This window comes from Nicotiana tomentosiformis, chromosome 4 (assembly GCF_000390325.3).
Source record: "Nicotiana tomentosiformis chromosome 4, ASM39032v3, whole genome shotgun sequence".
NCBI lineage: Eukaryota > Viridiplantae > Streptophyta > Magnoliopsida > Solanales > Solanaceae > Nicotiana > Nicotiana tomentosiformis.
Window position 1 is genome coordinate 61,798,363 of NC_090815.1, and position 21,219 is coordinate 61,819,581.

At 38.1% G+C, this 21,219-nt stretch overlaps 1 protein-coding gene, 2 long non-coding RNA genes and 1 other non-coding gene across 4 annotated transcripts; 3 read left to right on the plus strand and 1 right to left on the minus strand.

Moving 5' to 3' along the window:
- Window positions 1-2,740: 2,740 nt before the first annotated feature.
- On the plus strand, window positions 2,741-3,736 carry LOC104110853 (uncharacterized). Its single transcript, XR_689555.4, has 3 exons — window positions 2,741-2,875; window positions 3,030-3,199; window positions 3,281-3,736. It is a non-coding gene; the product is annotated as an uncharacterized lncRNA (long non-coding RNA).
- A 3,688-nt stretch (window positions 3,737-7,424) lies between these two features.
- LOC138908963 (uncharacterized) lies at window positions 7,425-8,599 on the plus strand. Its single transcript, XR_011415422.1, has 2 exons — window positions 7,425-7,549; window positions 7,610-8,599. It is a non-coding gene; the product is annotated as an uncharacterized lncRNA (long non-coding RNA).
- An 8,554-nt stretch (window positions 8,600-17,153) lies between these two features.
- Window positions 17,154-17,260, minus strand: LOC117280210 (small nucleolar RNA R71). Its single transcript, XR_004510696.2, has one exon. It is a non-coding gene; the product is annotated as a small nucleolar RNA R71 (small nucleolar RNA).
- A 622-nt stretch (window positions 17,261-17,882) lies between these two features.
- On the plus strand, window positions 17,883-21,121 carry LOC138909786 (uncharacterized). The gene is made up of 5 exons (XM_070201000.1): window positions 17,883-18,212; window positions 18,420-18,840; window positions 19,015-19,146; window positions 19,195-19,762; window positions 20,338-21,121. The coding sequence occupies exons 1-5, from the start codon at window positions 17,883-17,885 to the stop codon at window positions 21,119-21,121; spliced, it is 2,235 nt and encodes a 744-aa protein (XP_070057101.1).
- Window positions 21,122-21,219: the final 98 nt, after the last annotated feature.

Sequence of the window (21,219 nt, forward strand, 5' to 3'; positions counted from 1 at the left end):
TCGTTAAATACACTCTTTGGGCCATTTTTGAGACATAATCTGATATTTTAGAGTGAGAGAGAGTGCCCTAGAGTGAGAAGGTGTTCTTCCATAATTTTTCTTCAATTCTTGCTCAAGTTTTGGAAGATTAAGAAGGGAAGCTTACTAGGTCTTCATCCTAGAGGTAAGATTCTACACCCTAAACCCTAATTTTGAAATTTTCTGAAAATGGGTAACTAGCAAGATAAATTTCTGGGCATGAGAGTTGTTTATTTTACATGCATGTGTTATCAAAGGATTTAGAAAGATTGTTGAACTAAAAATGGTAAAGATTGGGTTGTAGGATGATGAAGTCCTTCATAAAAAAGACATTGAAACCTTATGCACACCTAGTGTTTGATAAAATACTCAAGTGAGCTAGAACTATGATCATCTTCCTAATTTTGATTCAATTTGTTATATTTCTAAAATAGATTGAAGTTGCTAAGAATTCCGGAATGTTTTAGAGTGTAAGGAAGCTCAAGTGAAGTATGTTGGCTAAACTCTTCTCTTAGAATTGAATCCCACGATATTCATGTAAATTATGTAGGTCCCGAGTGATTCATTATGAAATTGGCTATTCCGAGTAAGATTGGGTTGAAAGATATATGTTCAACAAGCATCCCAAATACTCTATTCATGTTATGTTACCAATTGAGGATGTGTTAAAATATGGGCTGTGCATTAATAATATTTTGACTTTAAGTCAAGTTCAAATGAAGGCTATTATGCCAAATTTTGTGAAATATCTCTATGTGCATTAGACTCTAAATTGCTCACATGTGTACTACACACTTTGATTTGAATTGTGTTTATTGTTGATGATGAGGATGATATTTGAAATTGATAATGTGAGCATGAAATATTGAATATGGCCAACGTGCCAAGAATGATCTTATAATTATGGCCACTAGTGCCAATGAAATGAAAAGATGTGAAAGTATTATGAAATGCGATGATTGATATAAAAAGGTTGATGTCTCAAATAAGACGGCCTAGCCGATCGGGTCATGATTGGACACCATGCCGCACACATGGTGGTGATTGTGCTGGAAATTGTAATTGAAATGGTAATTGTGGTTGATGTCCCTAATGGATAGCCTTGCCGATCGGGTTGTGATCGGACTCCGTATTAAAGACGGTGGTATTGATATTGAGAGAAATTGTGGTTGATGTCCCTAATGAGATGGCCTAGTTGATCGGGTCATGATCGGACTCCGTGCTGAGAGTACGGTGGTACTGGTTTTGTGAATAATGGTATTATGGACAATGGTATATCGATACTAAAACAATCTCCCAATGTGAGATATGAAAATTAATTTGAACATTGTCTTGATCCTAAATTGAGGTTTTATGTTGATTAAGTCTTTCATTGATATTATGATAATCTTATTTGTATTATTTGTCATTATATTGAGAGGGTGTTTAGTTATACATACTAGTACTATTCGACGGTACTAACATCCCTTTTGTCGGGGGCGCTGCATCTTTAAATGGATGCAGGTGGTTCCACAACAGGAGATATTGATTAGTGATAGCAGTGCACCTTCTTCCCAGCTAACTTGGTAAGCCCCACTTCATTCCGGAGTCATAAATCTTTTGTACTTTGTGTATTCTGTTTGAGGTATAGCCGTGACCTTGTTGTCGGCATTATCATTGTACTCTTCTTTATCTATAGAGGCTCCGTAGACATAGTATGGGTTGTGTATTGGTGCTGGGGAAAGACAAACTATGTTATGTTATGAATGTATTACTTGTCCATTTGAGACTTTAAAAATGATGAAATAATTGTAAATGAATTGGTATTGTAGACATGAACACATTTTCGTGTAATTAATGATAATATGTATTATCTCTATTCATGGATGAGTTTGGGTAGAATAAAATCTAACAGGCTTGCTCGGTCGGGTTCACTCGATTGAGCGCCGGTCGCACTCCTCGGTTTTGGGGTGTGATAGGCCTCTACCTCGACCCCGGCCACTAGCGACCCAAGGTGGTGGTACTGGTGGCCGTCCGCCTGATACGGTCACACGTGTCCTCACCATCTGTGAGAAAATAGAATAATAAAAGTTCTATTTCCGGAATCAACAAATCCGTACGACAAGAGTACAAGAAAGTGAAGTTTCCTAATGGTTCGGTAGCCTCTCGAAGATAAGTACAGATGTCTCCATACCGATCCGCAAGGCTCTAATAAGCCTCCTAATGACTCTTGATACGTAAGTAACCTAGTGCTCTGATACCAACTTGTCACAACCCAAAATCCCAACCTGTCATGATGACACCTAACACATTTACTTGTCTTCTCCTAAAGCTTAATAGGTAAACTAAATAAATTACACTGATACGTGTACATACACAAATAAAATAAAAAATACAATGTATGGTAGCACATAGTCTTAGGGATTCATGGTATTGAGCCCATGATTTTATAATTGGTGGGTTTTAATTTTGACCACATAATCTATTCTTTAAATTGTCTTTTATTTTTGAGAAAATGCATAAAGACCCCATTCAACTTGTCTGGGAAAATCATTTACACACCTAAAATTTACGGGTGTCCTAACACCCCACTATTGTTAATACAATTGTATTTATTTACTCCCTCCTAAGCCCTGGCCAGCCGCGCGTCTTAGACAACGGAATTGAGCGTGTCTTTGCTCTATTTTAATCATTAAAAAAACCCAAAAAAAGAAAAAATTAAATTTTTAACTTCAATATAACCCCCAACCAACGGTAAAATCCATTCTTGCCCAATATTTTACCAAACCCAATTGAAGAACCCTAGTTTCTTCTTCATCTAAATTCTGTCGATATTGCATCAAATTGCCCTTTGAAGTTTTGATCTTTGAAGGCAAAGGTTAATCTTTCTCCTCCTTAAGAACCCTTTTATTATTGTTATGTCTTTCTCCTAAAATCCAATTTCTCTCGGTTAAACATTGTAATGTGGCTGATATTTCTAAATTTTTCATCGGCAAACTATCTGACTTTGGTATTGTCTGTTTGTGTTCTAGTTGTTGCAATGCCTTCAAAAGGCTTGAATTTGACAAGGCTTTGCACGGAAGAGGAAGAAAATGAGTCAAGTGGAAAAATTCGATGCAACCATGGCTATGTGTTGCCTTTGTTAACAACTTAGATCCCTCAGAACCCAGGAAGAAGATATTGGGTCTGTCCATACTATGGGGTAAATAATAGTGAAAATTCTTTCAATAATTGAGTTGTGAAAAATTATCATTGATTAATTTTCTTTTGTTATTCATCTTAGGGTCCACGATCTTGTGATTTTTGGGTTTGGAAGGATTCTGAAATTGATCCTAGGTCCAAATTTGTTATTCCAAAATTGCTTGACAAAATGAGTGAACTTGAGACTGCATTAGAAGGCTTTGAAAATCTTGTCAAGCCGAGGGCAACTTTAAAGGTTGAAAACACCATAGAAGGGGAGAAGATGAAGAAGATTGAGGCTCAATTGGTGAAATTGCAAGTTGATATGGAGAAGATGAAAGAGAAGGAAAAGAAGTGGAAGAGCAAATTGGCTAGGTCCAAAGCTAGGGAAAATGTACTTTGGTTCATTATATTGGGGATACGTATTATGCTTGTTGCTTGTAGGTATCCAGGAATGTCATTGAAAGAAGATGCAATGAGTTTGCCATTTTAAATCTAATTTTGTCATCTCAATATGTATGTAGTTGTTGCTTGTAGGTATTATTTTGTATGTTTGTAATGGACCTTTCATTTGAATGTAATGAACCTTTCAACGGAATGTAATCAAGTATTGTTTCTAATGAAGTGCTGTTTTTACATTTTGAAGTGTTGTAGGTGTGTTCTTAATATGGACCACAAAAGACTTAATATGGCAGCTGCATAAACTGTATAAAAATACATATTTGGTCTCATTGACCTAAAAGAAACAAACCTAATAAACAGCCACAAAATGAGATAACAAAACATCTATTTGTTCTCATTGTAGCAGCAGCAAAACAGACACCATAAGATAACAAAATGAGAAATGCAATCTATACCTGCCTAAAAATCCTTATCATAATATAGAATTGCGGTCTATAGCTGCCTAAGATTTTATCATAATACAGTCCATTGCAATACAGTCATCCACAAAATAGTATCTTGATCAATTGGGCGGTTTTGCAGTGGTGCTTTCCTGGCTCAACTTAGCAGCCCTAGACCTTGTTTGAATGAGTTTCTTGCCTCTCAATTGTTGAAGTTGCCTTGATGTCATAGCTTCTTTGCCTTTCTATTTGACACCTCTTGTTGGTTGATGGTCAAGATCTCCAGTTACTTCTGCTGAAGACCTCACAATCTTAAAGTTTGTAGAGGACATTCCAGGCTGCCAAAATCCAACCAAAAATCAGAGAATGAATTCACCTAAATATGAGAGGTAGTGTTAGATAATACATTTTGAATTTTGAAGCCACTTTGAATGTGTAAAACTCCCATCCCAACCATATTTGGCCTGTTATATTGTGTTTTTACATCACTGCTAGTACCAACATCCTACATCAACCAATTAAAAGTAAGAATCTGTTAATTATTTAAAAAAGAGAAAGAAGACATTAAAGGGAAGAACTTTACCTTTTCTTTAGAACCTTTTGGCCTACCCCTTCCTCTTCCAGTACTTTGCTTTGGTGGCTTTGAACTACCAACACTTGCAGGCATAGAACTTGCTTAAGTAGCACCAGTATTACTTCCAGCAGCTTTATAACACCCTCTCTTGTTATGACCCTTGTTATGACAATTGCTACATGTCATTTCCACTCCACTTTTGGATAATTTTTGTAAGGCCCCGTAAAAGTTTTCCTAAAAACCCGGATTTCGTGATGCCAAAGTAGGCGTAGAGTGGTTCGGATTTTTTGGATTGAACAGTGCGCTGGGAGTTGAAGGAAAATATTGGACAGAAGTACGCATTTCTGCGGCCCATTCTGCGGCCGCAGAACCACTATGCGGACCGCAGACTGATCGCAGAGGGGGGCAGTTTTCTGGGGCATTTTTGATGTCAATTTTGCGGCCATTATGCGATCGCATAACCGTTTCATGGGCCGCACTTTGGTTGCATAATCATCCTTAGACTTTTTTGGAAAGAGGTTCTGCGGTACAATATGCGACCGCATAACCGTTCTGTGGTGCATTATGCGACCACAGAACAGGTCTGCGGGCCGCATAGTGATCGCAGACCAGATCCGTTTTTTTTTCAATTTTGACACCCTAATTTCGCGGTCATTTCACGGACCGCATAACCTTTATGCGGTCACATATGCGACCGCAGAACCTGTTCCGAAGCTTCATTTTGGGATTTTTAAACTCGACCCTATTCCGTTAAAACACCTACCTTGGACCATTTTGATCATATTTTCTGATATTTTTTGAGTGAGAGAGAGGGTCCTAGAGGGAGAAAGTGATCTTCATCAAATTGCTCTTCAATTCTCACTTAAAACCTTAAAGATTATCAAGAGAGGCACCTAGGTCTTCTTCCTAAGAGGTAAGATTCTATTACCCAAACTCTTAATTTCAAAATGTAACTAGAATGGTTCATTAGTAAGGTAATTCATGGGGATGTGAGTGCTTACCTTACATGCATGTGTTCCTAAGGTATGTGGGGAGGTTGTGAGTTAAAGATAGAAAAGAATGGGGTGTGGGTTAGTGGAGTCTTTCACAAAAAGGGCCTTAAAATATTGATGCACACCTAGTGTTTGATAATATACTCAAATGAGCTAGAATCATGATCATCTTCCTAATTTTGGTCCAAATTGTTATATTTCTAAAATAGATTAAAGTTGCTAAGAATTCCGGATCATATTAGAGTCTAAGAAGCTCAATTGAGGTATGTTGGCTAAAGCCCATTTTTCATAGAATCGAATCCCATGGTGTTTATGTAATTGGAGTAAGTCCTTGATCATTATTGAATTGGCTATTCCTAATGTGGTTGTGTTGAAGGATGTTTGTTCAATTTTTATTCAAAATGCTTCATCATGTCATCTTGCCATTTGAGAATATGTTCAAAATGTGGAATATGTGTCAGGAATGTTAAGACTTCATGTCAAGATCGAAATAAAGGTTGTTATGCCAAATTGTATGAAAAGCCTCTATGTGCCTAAGATTCCCAGATTGCTCATATGTGAATATAATGTCTTGAATGAGAAGCCTTATTGTTGCGGATAATGATAATGATATTTGAATATGGAAAAAAGGGACTGGAACTATGAAAAACGACCAAGTGCCAAGAATGACTTTATAATTGTAATCACCAGTGCCAATGAATTAAAAGTATATGAAAGAAGTACGATGTGAGATGATTGACTGAAAAAGGTAATGTATCAAATGAGATGGCCTAGCCGATCAGGCCGAGATCGGACTCCGTTTAAGAACACGGTGGTATTGTGGATGAAATTGTGAAAATGGTTGATGTCTCAAATGAGATGGCCTAGCCGATCGGGCCATGATCGGATGCCATGCCGCACACATGGTGGTACTGGAAATTATAATGAAATAATTGTAATGTCTCAAATGAGACGACCTAGCCGATCGGGACGAGATCGGACTTCGTGTAAGAATACAGAGGTATTGTGAATTATGGAATATCGGTACTAAAGATCACCCAACCTAATAATATGGAAATTGACTTGAAAACGTATTTGATCCTTAACTTGTTCTAATATTATTTGAAGCCCTTATTGAATTCTTGACTGTTCATCTTGTATTATTATTCATTCTATTGAGTTGGTGTTTAGCTTTACATACTAGTGCTATTCAACGGTACTAACGTCCCTTTTGCCGGGGGGTGCTGCATCTTTAAATGGGTGCAGGTGGTTACATAGCAGACAGTGTTGATTACAAATAGTGCTGCATCCTCTTCTCAGCGGACTCGGTGAGCCCCATTTCATTTCGGGTCATATATTGTACCTTTTGTTTATATTGTGGTCACTTTTTGAGGTATAACCGGGGTCTTATTGCCGGTACCATCTTTACTCTCTTTTGTATCTTTAGAGGCTCCGTAGACACTATGTGGGTTGTATATGGGTATTGGGAATGTTAAACAAGTTATGTTGTGTCTGATCACTTGTTCCACTCGAACTATAAGAAATGTGTATTTTGATACTTAAAGACGCAATGACTAATGAAACGATTTAAGATTGTATGAATGAGCTTCCTACTCTATAATTAATGAAATCACGTCTTTTCTTGATCATGGGTGAATTGGGTAGAAAGTATCTAACAGGCTTGCTCGGCCGGGTTTACTCGGTTGAGCGCCGGTCGCGCTTCCCGAGGTTAGGGCGTGACAATTTTCCTGTCTTATTTTCACCTGGCTCTTTTCTTCTAACCTTGTTTGGCCTGCCTGGCATCTTCTTGACATGAGGTGGTATAATAGTTGTCTTTTGTGACTCTGGCCACATATTCATACCCAAAACATGCTGAAGAAAGTAACTGTATGTTTTCACGTAAGTGGCATTACTGTACCAGTGAGAAATATAGTTTAAAGGCTCCAGATTTTTATAATACAGGGCAGCAACTGCATGAGCACATGGTATGCCTTTTAACATCCAAGCTCTACAGGTGTATGTTTGTGTATTGATGTGTCCACTAGATGCTTCACTTCACTTGCACCTGATCCTTGCTGAACTTCAAATCCAAACTCACCATTCCAGAAAATGTTACATTTCATTGACCTTTCTGTGTTCTCTTCCAAGACTTTCATGGCCATTAGTGAAAAATCAGTGATCCAAGTGTTTCCAAACTGCCTGAGTTGACCTATTCTGTTCATCATCTTCACCCTTATTTCTTCAAGCATTGTCACTATAGTCTTCTGCCTTGCTGCCAAAATCCAAGCATTGAAACATTCTGCCATATTATTGTCAACACTGTCACACTTGCAGAATGTGTTGAAATACACCTTGCTTCATCTTTCTATGTTAAAGTACAATAGTTCATCAACTATCTTGTTACCCAATTTCTTCATTTCATCTAGATTTTTCTTCAACTCCCACTCATAGGTAGACCTTACACACCTCCAGAAGCAGTTCCTTCTCTCTATGCCCCTCAATTTCTTAGACTAATTAGCTAGGATGTGCCTTGCACACATCCTATGCTCAGAATTTGGAAGTGGATCTGTTATAGCATTCTCAAGCCCCTGCAAAATGAACAATGATAGTTAGTTTTAAGTTAAATAGCAGTAGGAAAATAACAATAAACTACAAGTGCTTACCTTTTGCATGTCTGTTATAATGGTCAGATTTGTACCATCTCTAAGCTGAAGATCATCCTTTAAAAGGTTAACAAACCACCTCCAAGTGTGCATATTTTCAATCTCAACAACAGCCCAAGCAAGTGGAAGCGTCTGATTATTTCCATCTTTGCAAACTACTACAAGTAGTTGGCCTCTACATACCCCTTTTAAAAATCATCCATCCAACCCAATGCATGGCCTACAACCAGCCAAGTATGACTTCTTCATTGCATCAAAACAAATATAGAACCCAACAAATATTTTCCTCCCACCTTCAAAAGTTTCATCACTAAGCTTCACTACACATGTACTCTCTGGATTAGATCTAAGCAACTCATCACTATAATCTAATATTCTGCCATACTCGAGTTTATGATCATCCGTTATCTCATTCAACATAATATTTCTTGCCCTCCTATATCAATCCTTCCAACATACAATCCCAATTTTTTTCTAATCAACTCTTGAAACTTGAATATTCTAATGTTAGGTTGTTCTTTTATCCTCTCATTGAACCTTTTGGCCAAGAACTTTGAATTACATAGCTTGTTTCTGTTAGTAGGGTCACATTTGTGAACTGGATTGTAGTTCTTGACTATAAAATTCTTAGTCCTAGAATCATAACTAGCAACTAGAAGCTAGGACATGATGCCATCTTGCACTTAACCCTCACCCTTGTAGGTTCATTTATATATTTTTCTATAGAAACCTTTTGTTCAACAGCATATTTAGTTACAACTTCTCTGAAATTTCTCACACTTGCAAATGCAAATCCAGTTTTCCAAACTATTTTCTTGCAAGTCTTGTCAAAGATTACTCTTCTTTTAGTCTTTCTTCTTCTAGCTTTAAATTTTGTTGAACCTCACCTTCACCTTCATCATCAACATCATCTGGATCTGTTTTAAAGCTAGCAGCTTCATCTGAATGGTAATAAGGCTCATCACCACCTATCTTACATTCCAAACTGTTATTCTTCCTAGATTCATATTCATCATACCCCACACCTGGTCCTCTCTTACCTAGTTTAACGTGTTCTTGTTTAGGAGCACTTTCTTTCCCCTTCCTTCTCTCTACAGTCCTTCTTTCTGCCCTAAATGCCCTGTACTCCTCATGTGTATCACTGCCATAATCAACTTCTCCTTTAAGCAATTCCACACGCTCTAAATTTGAGTTATTATCAGTGCTGCTGCTAGATTTAGATGAGGTTGATTCAGATGAGGAGTTTGAACTATCATCAGTAGTAACAGCTCTAGGCCACTGTTATTGGCACTATTTTCAGCGGCATTGGATGCCTTTTCAGAAGTTCCCAAACCCTCACAACCCTCAAATCTTGACCAGATTCCTTCTCAAAAATAACATTACTATCACACCCTACTTGGCTGACATATTCTAATAGAGGGGGGACCACTACAATATCATCAACCATGTGATCTACATATACCTCCAAAATATCCCCACTTTTTAACTCTTCACAAATACCCATAAGGTCCCTATCAACCTTAGTTACTACTAAACCAGGACAATTAGGTGGTCTAACATAAATAACAGCAGAAGAATTATTGTACCCAAACTCTTTCACATAACCTAGAAACTCAAAATATGAGAACATATCAACATCGACATCAACACAATCAGTAATCATCCCACCAACATAATCCTCCATTGAAAAGGCATGTAACTTATCCATGGAGATTTTTCCACCATGGAAAAATCTCAGTGTAACAAGTACAAAAGACATTAAATTACCTGGATATAGTAGAAAATAAACTAATTAAGGATTAACAGTTATTATTAGACCCCGACATAACAAGTGACAACACATGCAACAAGAAAAAACTGAAATTTGGTTATTATTACACCTTAAAAATTATATTTCTGTTACTGGATTTTACATTGAAAAAGTTACAGTGAAGAAATTTGAAGCAAGTTCAAAACCCTAGTTACAAATGATATTAAACAAACTAAAATAAAGATAACGTTTAGGGTTGGTGATAGAAAAGGTTAGGGTTGATGGATTTACCTCCAAATGTAGATAATGTTTCACAGATAATTCAACTTCAACATTTGAACTTGATTCTTCAAAGACCTTCTGCTTCGAACAGGTCTTCCACCAACTCGTCAAATGAAACAATAACAACAAACGGAACCCTAAAGAACAATGAAATTGAAGGATTTTGCAACAGGTCCCTCAACTTTGGTGAGGCAAATCGAATCTTCAAAAGTTGAGTATTAGGATTTTTTAATTTGGGAATTTTTAACTAACGGGGTGAGTGAGAGTATTAGTAAATAGTGGAAGACTATAATTTTTATTTATTTTCCACTCAAGTTATTATAGTTGGGTCAGGGCCACCGGTGCCACCCTTCTCCTCTCCCTCACCGTGACAGTCACACCCGAAAATAATAGATCTGGCCGAAAATCCTCCTCCCCGACGAGGCATCCTCCTTTTCCAACTTGTTTACGTTTTGCGTTTCTCTAGATCTAGAAAGACCTGCCCGTTCTTGGTCCTCCGATGACCTTTTAGGCCGAAAATGTTTGGATCTGGACGGAGAAGCTTGAAACCAGTGATAATTTTACCTTGCTCGCTTTGCTTCTTGAGATGCTGCTCCGGTGATTCCGTAGTAGCGGCGTCACTGATTCCGGCGACTCTTTAGGCTGCCAGTCATATCTGTTGTTTGTTGATCGTTGGTTGGGACTGTTGTAATGTTATCACCGGTTTGTTGATTCACGATGTTTGATTATTTTCGTTGGCCGAAATCCGGTCTGAAAACAAAATCTGGCGACCTACAAAAACTTGCCATTCTCGTTCATTTATCTACTGCTGTTACATTCCTATTGAATTATCAATTTTGTCTATATTCTTTGCTACTGATTTTCTTAATTCTTGGTTATGATTTTTAGAGGTTTAAAGGGGTCATGCTATGGAACGTTGTAGCCTTATTCTCCTTCACTATTTCTTGGCCGCATGTGACCATCTTGGTCATTCTGGGACTTATCAGATGCTATTGTTTCTACTGAAAATTGTTTGATGCCACTGTTACTCCCTTTGTTGCCTTGGTCTAGAACAGAATTGGTTTGGTTTCCTTTATGATATTCTTGATCCATTGTTTAACTGATATTGAAGGAAGCATTATTGGACATGCTGATTTTGAACGAATACTATGCTATAAGGCCGATGAAACCCTCATGTTATTAAGGCCATGACCCTCCGAACCGGACCCAAAAAATTAACGAGGCGATGACGATAACTCATCTGAAAAAGAATAGAAGGAACGACGAACCAATAACCTTTGGACGGCGATATAGCTGGCCACCGTAGTCGCAATCAAGACAGTTTCCATTTTCATGTCTAGACGGAATCAAAATAGATCTGAGCCTCCTATAATATTTTCAAACTATTTTTTAAATACCTTTTCCAAAAATATTTTTCAAAAATCATTTTCTAAAATATTTTCAAACAAAAAACCTTTCAAAACAATATGTCACTTTATTAGTTTATTTTACATCATATTACTTCACTAACGATTGTTGTCTTGTTTTGCGAGGTACTTTATCCAAAAACACTTCGAAAAGATGTCACTCGAAGACGAAGCACAAACTCCTCCAATAAATCCCCGCTTCGTACTTCCCATTCCCGGATGTACTCAAAACACAAAATATAGTAAAGTCATAGATAGATATTATATTTGCTTGTTTACGGTATTATCTATTTGCTAAACACTTAGGGTGAATAGCATATAGTTAATAATCAAATTAAATTGCAATGTTGTGCGTTAGATAATTCTTGAAGTTTGTACATATATATATATTTAAGTTATTGAATATGTTCTACAGTATGATTAACTTATATAGGTGTGCACTTATCTAATTAAATTGGCCATGGACGTAGATAATAGTGTGTCGTAACCTTTTCCTAAAATAAATAATTAATACTAGCATGCTTATTGAAACAACTTATTTGTAAATGGTATTTTATTAACCCACATTTGATTAACATGACTCTTGAACGAATTTAGCATAACATAATCTTATGAGATATTAGATTCTTTTCCGTTTCATTCTTAAGTTAATAGATTTGGTACGTGATTTGGCATCATAGTTTAATTGTAAGTTGTCTTTACATTTCATGAAAATAATTTGATTTTCCAAAATACATAGTTATATAATATATAATTTTCAATTTCTTTCAATCTTTTTATATTATATTCATTCTTTTGATAACTCTTCCTATATTCTCATTTGTTAAATCAATTCTTAAAGTCAATAATTATGCAGTATGTACCAAGGTTGTTTATTAATTTAAATTAATTTTTTTTCCTTTTTTGGTCAACTATTTTATAGAAGTCTTTCTTATCCACTTATTTAGAACAATTGACCTTGAACGTAAATCAAATTTGTCCAAGATTCTTCTTTTATTCAAAACCTATTTAATTAATTTATAGATACTTTACTTCTACCACTCGTTCTTTTCATTTTACCATGTTCTTTTCATTCTACCAAGTCATCAAAATATAATTCTAATGTACTTTAGTCACACCCTTTGTATATTATGTATTATACATAGATGTTTATATTTTACCCTGTGACACTCTTGTTCAATCACTCTTCATTCAAACCGCTTATACCATTCTTTGTATATATCAAATTACTTATTATTTACTTAATCCCTCATTTATTTTATCGAGTCCACTAGAGTGATATTTTGTGGATTTTGAGGGATGCCTAACATCTCCCTCTCGAGATAATTTAAATCCTTAACCAGAATCTCAATAGTTTCGCAGACCATAATCTAAGTGTACATTATATAGTGTAGTATAGGTGTCCTAGTATACCTTAAATACTAAGTGGCGACTCTAAACCCTAAATAATCTTATGGAGTACTATAAGTTGTATGTTGTTTTAACTTGTGCAGAATAGGGTGCAACAACATGACGACTCTGTTAGAAAAATCTTCAGGTTCTAACCACAACGGACTGGATCAATCTAAGTGTTACCCTTTTTATTGCTTCACACTTGTGTGTTTATGTCTTTATGGCTTGTGGGGTTGATTAGTTTCGTTCTGAGAACCTTTCAGGTTGATTTGGACCCTTGATTCTAGACTTAAAAGCTTTAATTTGAAAATATTGATCAATCTTTGACTTTTATGAAAACGACCTCGAAACTGTGTTTTTATGACTCCGATAGCTTTGTATCGTAATTTTGAACTTGGGCGTATGCCCGGAATTAATTTTGGAAGTTCGTAGGTTGATTTACCAAAATTTGGTAATTATAAGTTGAAAAGTTTGACTGTAGGTTGACTTTTAGCTATTGAGCTCGGAATTTGATTTTGATACTTGGAATAGGTCCGTTATGGAATTTGGAACTTGTTTGCAAAAATTGGCATCGTTCAGAGTTGATTTGATAGGATTCAGACGCTTAGTCGTGATTTTAGAAGTTCTTGAAAATCTCTTTGAAAATCATGCGTTTTAGAGTTCAATTCATAGTTTTAGATGTTATTTTTGTGTTTTGATCATGCGAGCGAGTTTGTATGATATTTTTAGACTTGTGTGGATGTTCGGTTTGGAGCCCCGAGGGCTCGGGTGAGTTTTGGATGCTTTTGTTAGAAATCAAAGTTGCTGGTTTTTCTGCACAGGCCTCAAATCTTGCATTGGCGAGGTCTGAGTTCACATTTGTGAAGGTAAGCCAAGTCTGCTGGGTTTGCATTTGCGAAGTGCACCTAGGGAGAGCTTGTTCGCAGTTGCGATCAACATGGTCGCATTTGCGGAGATCCATGGTTCGCAATTGCGAAATTGCGATGACAGCAGAGATGGAAGGGTCTTCGCATTTGCAGGGTTCACAATTGCGAACCCCAGGTCACAAATGCGACTTCTGCGGCTGGACAAATAGCTGAGGGATGGGATTTTGAGTTCATTCTCTCATTTTTGAACCCTAGACTCGGTAGGAGGCGATTTGGAGAGGGGATAGTCAAATTATCCTTAATTGTGTTAGACTATCCTTAAATACCTTAGTTGACTTGTTTAGTATTTGTCCTACATTCTACTTGGTAAATTGCTCCCATGCTTTAGTTGAACTTGTTGTCCCCTTTATTGTTACATGTTATCTCTTCATTGTTAATTATCATTGTTTGAATTAATTGGTCGTGTTACCCCCTTTACTTGTTGATTTCCATTATTTGAGACTCATTGTTGAATATTATTTCCTTTATTGTGAGTCAGTCTTATCTAATATTGTGGTTATACATTATTTTCTCATTGTTGAGTTAATTGGCATGGAAGTTGTGAAAGTCGTTAATACGTTGAAGCGATGTTAGTTATTGTTGAAAAATCTATCTTATTGAGCATTTTCCATCTATTATTGTTGTTGATATTCTTGTATACTTTATGGTGGAGCTATGGGCTATTGTTGTGGAAACATTGCTATTGTTGTTGTTGGCAAGTTATGATATGTGATCACTTGTGGTGCGAGTTGTTATTGTGATATGATATTGATGCGCATACGGCAGTATAAGGCTTGGGTTGATGTGCATGCGACGATATAAGGTGGGACTTATGTGCGTGATTGCTTGTAGGGGAACTACGTGAAGCCACGCATCATCATAAGGTGGGCTAAAGTGTGTAGCTTTTTCGGAAAAACTGTTTTCAAAACCTATTTTCAAATGTAAGGCTCACGCGGCGGTATAAGAAAAGATTATGATTTAAATTGAGAAATATGAATACGAGGCGGTACCTCGGTTTGATTTCATTATACACAAGGCGGTACCTCGTTCTATTTCTTGTTGTTTGTTTCATGTTGCAAAGTGTTGTGGAAGGAATATTTCTTGTTGCTTCATTCTTTATTATTCTAGTAGTTGTAGTCCGTACATGATCATTGTAGCACTTTAGTTGCTTCTTTTATGCTATTTCTATTGTTAACTGATAGTAGGTTAAATTTATGCAATTTAGATACTATTTACACTCTAATTTAGCCGTACTTAATTGATATTTGAATGCTAAAAGATAACAAAATGCTCTAATTAAGAATTTGATGCTTTGCAGGAGCAACTCCGAGCTAGGAGGGAGCTAGCGAGTATTTTGGAGTCAACATGGAGTGTGGAAGGCCAATCGAAGGTTAGCCCGGTCGAAAAGGAGCGATAAAAGCAAGCGAGATAACCCCTCCAGGTGCGCGACCGCGAACTCAAGGCAGTGAGGCAATGGAAATCCGCGGTCGAATCCGCGGCCGCGGACGGGCGGACGAAAGCCAAACACGTAGGGTTAATTATGTAATTTTCTAGGTGACTAACCTAAACCTATATGAAGCCTAAACCCACCCAGAAGTCAGATATAGCTGGTTTTAGAAGATTTTAGAGGCAAGAACAAGGGAGAGAAGACGGATAATTTCCTAAGAGTTTTCATCTTCTTCTTCATACTTCTATTTGTTGATTATGAATTATTTTAGTGATTTATTTTCCATTAGTATGAGTAGCTAAATGTATTATCTAGGGTTGATGGAACCAATTGTTGGATGAAGTCTTGACTCTATTTTATTATAATTGAGCCGTGTTTGTTCTATGATTGTTCAACTACGTATTGTATTGTGGTTAATTGAAAGAGCCCTTGATTAATCGTGTCTAGTTACCTTGTGTTGCTTGAGAAAGAACACTTGGTTAGATTGTTGTTGAACAACACCACTTTTGGGTAAGTTAAGAGATTAATTACTTGAATTTAAAAGTGGGGTTAGAAATAACGAAGCTTTGGTGGGATAATTCTGAGTTGCATAAATTGTTAACTAGAGTAGTTCGAGAGAATGCTTCTAGTAAATTATCATAATTGATCGAGAGATAATTACGGTAGCCCGGAACTCATAATTCTCATAGAGTATTACGACGATATTATAGCTAAAGAGTTAAGAATTAATCCGGCAATTGGGGAAATCAATAGCCCTAGATCCTTTTACCCTTGAATTCAATTTTAGTCTTGATTATTGCTAATTTTATTGTCATTTTTCCTTAGCTAAATAAGTTCCACTGATTATTCATAAAACTATTACATCCGGAAGTTGTCTGAGCTTATCATTAGCATTATTTAAAGTTGTAGTAAATAGGTTAGTTCCCTGTGGGATTCGACTCCAGACTTGAATCGGGTTATATTTGCAGCGACCGCTTAGTCCTTTTTACAACGCATAGTTGGGCGCGATCAAATTTTGGTGCCGTTGCCGGGGAACTAATGGTGTTATTTATTACAACTTAGAAGAATTGCTAGGATTCTTAGTTTAGATCAATTTCTTACGGTGTTTAAATTTTTCCATTGAAATTCTCACGTTTGAATTCTCCTATGACTCAGGTGTATGCCTAGAAGCTCTTCGAGGACTGGTAAACTTTTTGAAGGACTCTCAGACCCCGAGAAAGCATTCAGGGCATTAAATCGAGCCAACAAGAAAAACAAACAGTTACAACAAAAATAGACACTCGAAATTGATATGGAAAACGTGGATGATGTCAACAAAAACAATATGAATAATCGGGTTGACCCAAACAATGGAGTGGTGTCACTTATTCTGCCAAAAGCTTCTCTTTATGATTGGGTACAACCAACTGCTGATAACCTGGCCACCGCTATTGCTGTACCTCAGATACAAGCAGAAACATTCTAGATCACCAACAACATGCTGCATCTGTTGCAAAATAAGGGACTGTTCTCCGGGTCATACATTGAAGACCCACAACAACATCTGAAGAATTTCCTATCAATATGTGTGACCCAAAGACAGCCGAATGTGACTCCTGAAGCCATCAAGCTATTACTGTTTCCATTCTCTGTGACAGGAGAGGCTCAAACTTGGCTGAATTCGCTTCCAATAAACTCCATTGCCACTTGGGAAGAATTAGTCAAACAGTTCTTAAACAAGTTTTATCCTCCTAACAAGACTGCAAGGCAGATTGATGAGATATTGCAGTTCAGGCAGAAACCAACTGAGACCTTGCAAGAAACATGAGAGAGGTTCAAGGGTATGCTAGTAAAGTGTCCACACCATGGCATTCCAGATCAGATGCTGGGACAGAGATTCTACATGGGTTTAGTAGACAGTTTGAAGGCCAATGTAGATGCTTCAGCTGGGGGTGCATATTTGAGCAAGACATTCACAGAGTGCAAGATTCTTCTTGACAAGATGGCTCAGAATTCAGGCTGGATGACTAGAGGTATGACACTTACACCAATAGTGCATTCTGTTGCTCTTGACCCAAACAATTCCCATGCAGAGAACATAGCCACACTCATGACTCAGATGAGCATACTGACAAAGAAAATTGATGAGATGGGTACAAAGCAAGTGCACATTGTTGATACAACAAATGGAGGATTGTGCACTCCTTGCATAAACCAGTTATATGTGTGCTCGTGGAGTGGAGAGAATGACAATCAGGGCTTCAGAGAAGACATGAATTACATCAATAATTTTGGAGGTTAGAGGCAAGGTGGAAAACAATGGGGACCAGCACCAAACCAGCAGTACAGACCCAACCTTCCATAACACAACCCCAATTCTGGAGGCGCACGACCACAAGGTCAAGTTGTGCCTTATCAAAGGCAGCATGGCTATAATCAGCAACACCAGCAATAGTTGGCCTACCAACCACCTCATCAACATCAGGACAACAACATGGTAAAAATCAGGGGCATGCTGCAACAACTCATTGGAACAAATGGTAAGATGCAAGAAAAGTTAGCAGCACAAGATTCAGCAATCAAAGGCATTGAAACTCAACTGGGACAACTGTCTATAGCCTTGAGCAATCGCCCCCAAGGAATATTGACTACAGATACAAATATTAACCCAAAGGATCAAAACCTAAATCAGCTAATGGCAGTGAGTCTCAGGAATGGAAGAGATTTAGACAGAGAGCAAGCAATTGCTCAATCTAGGAGAGAAACTATGCCAACTACTCCAGTTACATTAGAGGCAGATGGGTCAGCAGAGCTCACCGAGGTGGTAGTTTAACAAGCAGATTTTGAAAAGGGTAAGGCGAAGAAAGGTGAACAAGTCTCAGAAAAGGTGGCACCTCTTGTGCCAGAAGCTTCCAACAAAGAAAAGACATCAAGTAGTGGACAGAGGTTGACTCCTGCACAATTCCCTCAGAGATTGGAAAAACAAAAGAAAGATGATCAATACAGGAAATTCATGGAAATTCTTTGACAGATTCAATTGAATATTCCACTGATGGATGCTTTGAGGGAAATGCAAGGGTATGCAAAAATGATGAAGGACCTGATGTCGCAGAAATTTGACTTCCAGGACCTGTCTACTATAACTCTGACACAGACCTACAGTGCGGTAGTGACAAGACCTATGGCTCAAAAGGTGTATGATCCAGGTAGCTTCACTATCCCATGCACTATTAGGAGTTATGCTTTTGCTAAAGCATTGTGTGACTTGGGAGCCAGCATAAACTTGATGCCCTTGGCAATCTATACAAAATTGGTCATTGGCAGAGCTAGAACGATCTCAATGTTGCTGCAACTGGCTGATCGCACAGTCAAAAGACCGACAAGAATTCTTGATGATGTGCTTCTGCAAGTGGGGAAATTTGTATTTCCTGCAGACTTTGTTATTCTTGACTGTCAGGTGGATGAAGAGATACCCATCATTCTGGGAAGGCCATTCTTAGCCACTGGGAGAGAATTAATTGATTGTGAGACTGGAGAGTTAAAAATGAGGTTGAACAATGAAGAAATAATATTCAACATTCAACAATCCATGAGGAGAACCAATGAATTTGCAAACTGCTCACTAGTGGAGGCCGTGGATGTGATACTGCAAGAAGAGGATGAGACCCTTAATGTGAAGGATCCACTAGAAGCCTGCTTGATGAATTTGGAAGAGATGGACGGTGAAGGGTTGGCAAAGTGGGTCATGGCTCTCAAAGGTCAAGGATTCTGAAAAAGGGAAACTCAGTTCGAGCTCTTACGCTTAGAAGAGAGAGCAACACCACCTGCAAAACCATCAATAGAGGAGCCACCACAGCTGGACTTGAAACCGCTTCCAGCCCACCTCAGGTATGCTTTCTTGGGGCCTAATTCTACTTTGCCTGTTATTATATCATCTGGTTTGCTAGCTGTGCAGGTAGAGCAACTATTACAGGTATTGCAAGAATGTAAGACTGCCATTGGTTGGACCATGGTAGATATAAAGTGTATCATCCCAGCCTTTTGTATGCACAAGATTCTTCTGGAAGAGGGGCACAAACCTTCCAGGGAACATCAACGACGGCTGAACCCGAATATGAAGGAAGTAGTAAAGAAGGAAGTGATCAAGTGGCTGGATGCGGGTATCATCTTCCCCATCTCTGACAGCAACTGGGTCAGTCCTGTCCAATATGTGCCGAAAAAGGGAGGAATGACGGTCGTACAAAATGAGAATAACGAGTTGATCTCGACTCGTACAGTCATGGGGTGGCGGATTTGCATGGACTATCGGAAACTGAACACAGCCACTCGAAAAGACCATTTCCCATTGCCTTTCATTGACCAAATGTTGGACAGGTTAGCTGGGCGGTCCCACTTCTGTTTCTTGGATGGATACTCGGGGTATAACCAGATCTCAATAGCCCCGGAAGATAGAGACAAAACATCCTTCACTTGTCCATATGGCATCTTTGCCTTTCGGAGAATGCCCTTTGGACTTTGCAATGCACCAGCTACATTCTAGCGGTGCATGTTAGCCATTTTCACTGACATGGTGGAGGATATTATGGAGGTGTTTATGGATGATTTCTCTGTGGTGGGGGAGTCATTCAAAGATTGTCTTCACAACTTAAGAAGAGTGCTCAAAATAGCGTGGAGACAAATCTGGTGCTGAATTGGGAAAAGTGCCATTTTATGTTACAAGAAGGAATAATGTTGGGGAATCGAGTGTCCAGCAAGGGCATTGATGTCGACTATGTCAAGGTTGATGTGATTGAGAAGCTGCCACTGCCCACTTCGGTAAAGGCAGTGAGAAGTTTTCTTGGGCACGCCGGGTTCTATAGGCGATTCATTAAAGATTTTTCCAAAATTGCTAACCCCTTATGTAAGCTGCTTAAAAAGGATAAGCCCTTTGTGTTTTCTAATGATTGCAGGTTGGTTTTTGAGGAGCTGAAGACGAGATTGGTGACTGAACCCATCATAGTTGCACCCAACTGGGAGAAACCGTTCGAGCTCATGTGCGACGCCAATGATTATGCTATAGGAGCAGTCTTGGGGCAATGCAAAGACAAGATGATGCACCCAATTTACTATGCAAGCAGGACGCTCGGTAGTGCACATCTCAATTACACTATAATGGAAAAGGAAATACTAGCTGTAGTATTTGCCTTCGACAAATTTAGGTCGTACTTAATTGGTTCAAAAGTTATTGTTTATACTGACCATGTAACAATTAGGTACTTGATAGCAAAGAAGGAGTCAAATCCACGCTTGATTCGCTGGGTTCTTTTGCTACAAGAATTCAATCTGGAAATCCATGACAGAAAGGGGACGAACAATCAAGTGGCAGACCACCTCTCAAGATTGGAAGGAGCTGAAAAGAGAATGAAGGTTGAAGACATAACAGAGACATTCCCGGATGAACAGTTACTTGCTGTTATAATGGAGGAGACACCATGGTATGCTGATATTGCTAACTATTTAGCAAGCAGTATTGTACCTTATGAACTCTCCTCAATTCAAAAGAAAATCTTCTTCCGCGACTGTCGAGCCTATTATTGGGATGAACCTATATTATTTAAAATATGTGTAGATAACATGATCCGGAGGTGTATCCCTGAGAAAGATCAACCTTCTGTTTTGCAGGCATGCCATGCTTTACCATATGGTGGACACTTTGGAGAAATCCGGACAGCAGCAAAAGTGTTGGAATCGTGATTGTATTGGCCTACCCTGTTCAAGGATGCCCATGCTTGGGTCAAACGTTGCAATGAATGCCAAAGGACATGCAACATATCTCGCCGTCACGAGATGCC